The 6,518-nt window shown below is 42.1% G+C and overlaps 1 protein-coding gene and 1 long non-coding RNA gene across 4 annotated transcripts in view; one reads left to right on the top strand and one right to left on the bottom strand.

Annotated features, from left to right (window-relative positions):
• The window catches only part of LOC121041304 (uncharacterized), a 25,852-nt gene extending 21,437 nt beyond the window's left edge, over positions 1 to 4,415 (bottom strand). Inside the window, exon 1 of the long non-coding RNA XR_005795658.1 lies at positions 4,198 to 4,415. This is a non-coding gene — a long non-coding RNA (uncharacterized LOC121041304). The remainder of the gene's footprint in view (positions 1 to 4,197) is intronic.
• The window catches only part of THUMPD3 (THUMP domain 3 tRNA guanosine methyltransferase), a 25,252-nt gene continuing 23,047 nt past the window's right edge, over positions 4,314 to 6,518 (top strand). Inside the window, exons 1-2 of one of the 3 annotated variants that reach the window (XM_040492077.1) lie at positions 4,314 to 4,401; positions 5,907 to 6,195. In XM_040492077.1, coding sequence (XP_040348011.1) covers positions 5,941 to 6,195 — 255 coding nt within the window. In that variant the 5' untranslated portion in view covers positions 4,314 to 4,401; positions 5,907 to 5,940. Of the gene's footprint in view, positions 4,402 to 4,828; positions 4,972 to 5,906; positions 6,196 to 6,518 lie in introns of those variants that run through there. The other 2 variants (XM_040492078.1, XM_040492079.1) reach the window with 2 other exon arrangements.

The raw sequence follows: 6,518 nt of genomic DNA, 5'->3' as shown, positions 1-6,518 counted from the left end.
AATAAAATAAAATAAAATAAAATAAAATAAAATAAAATAAAATAAAAAAAAAATAGAAATCTCTACACTCAACATGGGGTTTGAACTCATGACACCAAGATCAAGCATCACATACTCTTCTGACTGAGCTAGACAGGCACCCCATATATGGGTTGTATCATTTTTTTACGTTTATTTATTTAATTTTGAGAGACAGAGTGAGTCGGGGAGAGGTCGAGATAGAGAAAGGGAGAGAGAGAATGCTAAGCAGGCTCTGCGCTGTCAACGCAGAGTCAGACATGGGGCTGAAACTCAAACTGTGAGATCATGACCTGAGTGAAATCAGAGTCATATGCTTAACCAACTGAGCCACCCAAGCACCCCTGGGTTGTAACTTTAATGGGAAGAGGAAGAAAGGCAAAATAGGATGGTGGGGATATTAATAGGCTACCTCAAGTATTGTAACAGAGTCTGTAGACAGTGCCCCAAACTGAAAACATAAGAAACAGCACTATAAGCAGGTTATTTAGAGACATGGAGGAAGTCACCATGTGAACTGAAGGAAGAAATAGTTAATAGTTCTTGCTTCTGTAAAAGAGCAAAGGAAGGGGCTGGGCTGGGCTGGGGAGTAGCTGTACTATTTGACTTTCTAACTGTGACTCTGTCTTAGCCTTAAAAATAGGCAAGAATAGACAGCTATTAGGGTGAAACACATATCAGAGTTCATGGGAACAACTATTGCCGAATTCTTAATTTGTGTCACTATATCTGAATGGGAATTACCAAATTTAATCATGTGCTTAATAACATAGAGGTCACTTCAGTTTAACATAACACTACGGCCAGTTAGAAAGAAATTAGAGGCTTCTATTCCCACCCATATACGCCACTTATCCAAACTGGCATCTTGGAGCAAGGATCCACTTTAATCAATACTTTTACAGTAGATATCAGGGTTTTTCTGATATAAGCTAAAATTCTTTGCAATAAATCAGAATCAGAACTTTAACGAGCAAAGTTGTCCATGTTTACTTCCTTCACAGCGTTTCAGCAGTTCTTCAGCAGGCATCCCCCAAGAGTAGGGCACTTTAGACCAGCAAATTGACCAGGTCTGACGCTTACCCTTTACCTTCTTTTCAAAACCACATCCAATCCACCAGCAATGATAGGTCATCCTTCAAAATACAACAGAATTTGACAATTCTCACCACAGCCACTAATACTCTAATTTGAGCCATTATTATTATTTTCCACTTGGACCACTGAAATAGTCTGGTAACTGTTTCCATCCTTGCCCATGCAGCAGCCAGAGTGATCCTTTTTGAATGCTTGATAATTTGTGAAACAGTGGCCTATATGTTGTATCCACCCCACCTAATCCTCTATTTCTGTCCCTTTCATCCACTCCTCCCCAGCCACACTGATCTCCTGGATCTTCCCAGACCCTTTTGAACATCCTCTTGACCTCTGCTTGAAATGCTCTTCTCCCAGATAATGTAGCTTACTCTCTCATTTCCTTCAGGCTCTACTTTGTTACCTTATCAAAGAAGCTTTTCCTAACCACCTGATATATAAAGTAAGCATTCCCCTCCATCTCTCCAGCACTCTCCATTCCCCAAACTTGCTTAATTTTTCTCCATTATTCTCATCATGTCAGGAATGTTATGCGTTTCCTGTATTGTCTGTATTTTCCATTAGAATATAAGCTCTAGAAGAATTTTTCACTGCTGTATCCCTAGTGCCTAAAAGAATATCGGACACGTAATAGCTGCTCAATAAATGCTGTCACTTAAATGACACCTAACATGATTCCACAGGCAAATAATATGCCTTACAGCAATGCTTCCCTAAGTGTGAAATCTGTTTATAAATGATTTTACATAGTATAAAGGTATGCATTAAATAACACTGAATCAGGTAAAATAATCTTTTCTTTTCAATATTTTAATCCTTCTCATGTCAAGAAAGCCTCATTTAGTGCTAGTTTATCTCTGATACTTGATAATTTATCCTTTTAGAGAATAGAGAACGGCCTCATATTTAGAGTCTATTCAGAGCCTTTTGCAGCGAACAGTATCTGGCCAGAATTTTAATAACCTTGTTTTCATTGTACTATTTTTAGGGGCATTGTCTACTTCAATTAGGAGACTGGTAACATGTTAATCTCATTTAAATCCTGCAATAACTCTTAAGAAAGAAGTATCATTTTGCATTAGAGGAAACTCCAGATGAGTTTCCCATGAGACCAAAGTTTCCTTTGAGATAAAATTCACATAACATAAAATTCACTATTTTAAATATTTTAAACTGTACAGTTTCTTAGTATATTCACAATGCTGTACAACCATCATTACTATCCAATTTCAGAACATTCTCATCAACCCACTCCCCCCCCCCGAAAAACCTCATACCCTTTAGCTACCACTCCCAATATCCTCACTCTTTCCAGCCCTAAACTACCACTCATCTTTCTGTGTCTATATATTTGCTTAGTCTGGACATTTCATACTAAGAGAATCTTAGTCTTTTCACACTTAGCATAATGTCAAGGTTTATCCATTTTGTAGCATGAATCAGTACAGTACTTCATTTCTCTTTATGACTGAATAATGTTTTACTGTAGGGATATTTAAACCACGTTTCTCTACCTGTTCATCCGCTGATGGACAAACATTTGACTTGTTTCCACTTTGGGGCTATTACAATGCTTTAGCCACATAATGTACTAGTTTTTGTTTGAACATCTGTTTTTCAGTTTTCTTGGGTATACATCTAGGAGTATAATTGCTGAGTCATGTGGTAATTCTGTTTAACCTTTTTTTAAGTTTATTTATTTATTGGGCGTGGGGTGCGGGGAGCATGGAAGGAGCAGGAGTGAGGGAGAGAGAGAATCCCAAGCAGGCTCTGCACTGTCAGTGCAGAGCTTGACATGGGGCTTGAACCCAAAAAAGTGTGACCTGAACTGAAAACCAAGAGTCAGATGCTAAACCAACTGGGCCACAGAGGCACCCCAATTCTGTTTAATTAAAAAAAAATTTTTTTTTTTACATTTACTTATTTTTGATAGAGACAGAGCACAAGTGGGGGAGGGGCAGAGAGAGAAGGAGACACAGAATCCAATGCAGGCTCCAGGCTCCGAGCTGTCAGCACAGCGCCCAATGCGGGGCTAGAACTCACAAACCGCAGATCATGACCTGAGCCGAAGTCAGACGCTTAACCGAGCCACCCAGGTGCCCCAATTCTGCTTAATTTTTTGAGGAAAAGCTAAACTGTTTTACAAAGTGGCTGTATCATCTTGCGCTGCCACCACCAACACATGCTCCATTATTCTACATACTTACTGGAACTTGCAACTGTCCATTGTTTAAAAAATTTAGCCACTAAAATAGGTATTTCACTTTGGCTTTAATTTGCATTTTCTTCATGATGTTGGGCATCATTTCATGTGACTATTGGCCATATGTGTATTTATTTGGAGAAATATTGAAGCCTTTGTCCATTTTTATTTTTTTTAATTTTTTTTAAACTTTTATTTATTTTTGAGAGACAGAGAGAGACAGAGTATGAGCAGGGAAGGGGCACAGAGAGAGGGAGACACAGAATCTGAAGCAGGCTCCAGGCTCTCAGCACAGAGCCCCACACGGGGCTCGAACTGACAAACTGAGAGATCATGACTTGAGCGGAAGTCGGATGCTCAACCGACTGAGCCACCCAGGGGCCCCTGGCCTTTGCCCATTTTTAAATTGGGTTATTTTTGTTTAGTTGCACACGTTTCCTTATAAAATACGTTAAAAATATATATCTAAAGAAAAATATTAAGTAAACAAAAGTGCAATTAGACAAAAGTAGTGAAGGCTATATATAACGCAGGGACTAGTTTGAACAACACTTGACTCAGATCTGATGAAGAAGAATTCTGGAGTGTCACCATCAGGTTCAAAACCCAGTTCTGCTTCTAACGTGCTGTGCCTGGAACTTTCAGCAAGGTATGTAACCTCTTTCAGACTCAGATTTTCCGATTTTAAACCTGGGATTTTCCGTGCCACTTCAAAAAGCTGTTGGAACAATGAAATGACGAGGTGAAGCCCTACGCAGTGTTTGGCATGGCTAAGCACGCTATAAATGTTAGCTACTATGATGACAGGCCACGAAGTCTGGGGCTCTCCAAGTTCGGTTTGTAGAAGATTCTGCCCCCAACTGCAACAGCTACTAACCCACCTGCCCGGCGTCAGCGCGCACAGACCTCCAGGCGCGTGTTGCTCTCTCCACGACTGTCGCCAGGGCCCGTCCCTAGCTCAGAGCTTCTGGGACGGCGCCCCCTGACTTCCGTTTCCGGGGTAGTCCAGGCGGCTTCCGGCGGCGTGACCTGGGCGCGCTGGGCTGGCGGGTTGCCGCATCAGGAAGGGTCTGCGCTGGCTACCGGTAACCGGGCGGCTGGTGGGAGTGGCCGGGTGTGGCGCTGGCGACCTTCGGGAGGGAGGGGTGACCTTTGTCTTGCGACCCGAGCCGGCACCGAGCTGGACTTCAGCCCGATCCTATTGTGGATCCCTTTTTGTCCTCTGCTAGGCCTTCACCCGCACGCGTGGGAGTCCGGAGACGTGGGTTTTATTCCAGCCAGCGTCACTGATCGGCTCTCTCTGACCTTGGGCGGGATATGTCCTTTCGTGGGCTTCAGCTGCTTTAATTAGAAGATGGAAGTTGTATTCACAGGGATTATGAGCTCCTTAAGGGCTGGAACTGACTTTTATTAGTGTATATACATTGTTGCTTGTCCTGGCACAGAACTGTACAGTGTGGGTACTCTGTGCCTACTTAAGTTGTTTTGGGTCACGAAGCCTTTGAGAATCTGATGAGAGCTCTTGATCCCCACCTCCCACCTCTCTAAATCCCGCCCCCCAGCCCCCCCTCTTTGCTCAGATACAGGACATTGGCTTACTGTTTCAGATATTTCATATACTGTTTCTGCCCGTGGATCCCAGAGCTTGGCCTGTGGTAGGCATTCAAACATTTGCAGTCCATTAGATCCTAGATGTTCAGTTAATCATTTTTTTAAAAAAAAATTTTTTTAACGTTTATTTATTTTTGAGACAGAGAGAGACAGAGCATGAGCGGGGGAGGGGCAGAGAGGGAGACACAGAATCGGAAGCAGGCTCCAGGCTCTGAGCCATCAGCCCAGAGCCCGACGCGGGGCTCGAACTCGCGGACCGCGAGATAGTGACCTGAGCTGAAGTCGGACGCTCAACCGACTGAGCCACCCAAGCGCCCCTCAGTTAATCATTTTTAAACGCATGAGTCCCTGTCCACTTCATAGGAGAAAGATAGATATCCTAATAGCAAGTTTTAGTCATGGGTCTGGCAGTATGTTCTTGTCCCTTACATCTCCCAACAACTCTAGGAAAGAGGTATTATTTAATTCCCATTTTGCAGATGAGGAAATTGAAGCATAGAAGAGTAAACTTTTTAGGCCATTCACCCTGTGAATGGTGAGAGCGTGAATTCAGACCCATGTCTGCAGTTCCACAGGCGCATATTCTCAACTGCCAGCTGAAAAAGGACTGGATTTGGAACTATATTTGAATGTGCTCTAGCAGCCTTTGTGTGGGAATTGAGCTGGCTGTTAATACAGATGATCGCAAACCAAACATTGCATGCTATGGAAATACTCCTATTCCTCTGTCTCCTTTTCTTCCTCAGCATATTCCTTGTTTAGTAATATCACAGTTTACATCTTACCCTCTGTGCCCATGTTCTTCAATCCTTTTATCTTCAGTGAATATTGATTCAGGCGTGTTGAATGAATATGGCGGTAACAGTTGTGTGGCCTTGTTCTTCCAGCCCTCCAAAGCAGGTGTTTTTATTTATAGATGAACTATGAGGTGATACTGTTTAGGCGCTATCTTTTTTTCTTTTCTGTACTGCTTTTAAAGGGACTGTATTAGGAATCTTGGAAGCACTGCCAACATGTCTGATGTTCAAGAAGCCACTAACCAACTTCTGGATGTGAACCTTCATGGGAACCAGAGGTCTATACAAGTGACAGAAAGTGCTCCCAGAAGTGAGTCTGAGCACCTCCAAGTCACTATTGGAGCCACTGTACCTACCGGTTTTGAGCAAACAGCTGCAGATGAAGTGAGAGAGAAATTGGGGTCATCGTGCAAAATCAGCAAAGACCGGGGCAAGATATATTTTGACATTTCAGTGGAAAGTCTGGCTCAGGTTTGAATGAAGCAATATTAAAAATAGTTTTCTGAAAGGGTCATTTTATGATTACTTTCTGATATACAGACCCCTCTTGAATCTTTTTTGCTTTTCTTTACTCTGCCTCAAATCTGGTTATTTTAAAGTTATTACTGCATTTTCTATTTGGTACTGATTTGTGAATTTGACTAGTAGATTTGCTATATTTTTAGAAGTGATCTTAATATTTCCTGAGGATGAATTTCACCAGAAAGAATCCTTTGTGACTTTAAAAAATTTTTTTTCAACGTTTATTTATTTTTGCGACAGAGAGAGACAGAGCATGAACAGGCAAGGGGCAG

This window comes from Herpailurus yagouaroundi, unplaced genomic scaffold (genome assembly GCF_014898765.1).
Source record: "Herpailurus yagouaroundi ecotype Mexico unplaced genomic scaffold, PumYag 183, whole genome shotgun sequence".
Taxonomy (NCBI): Eukaryota; Metazoa; Chordata; class Mammalia; order Carnivora; family Felidae; genus Herpailurus; species Herpailurus yagouaroundi.
The sequence above is the reverse complement of the archived record's forward strand: the minus strand, read 5'-3'. Positions and strand labels throughout refer to the sequence as shown.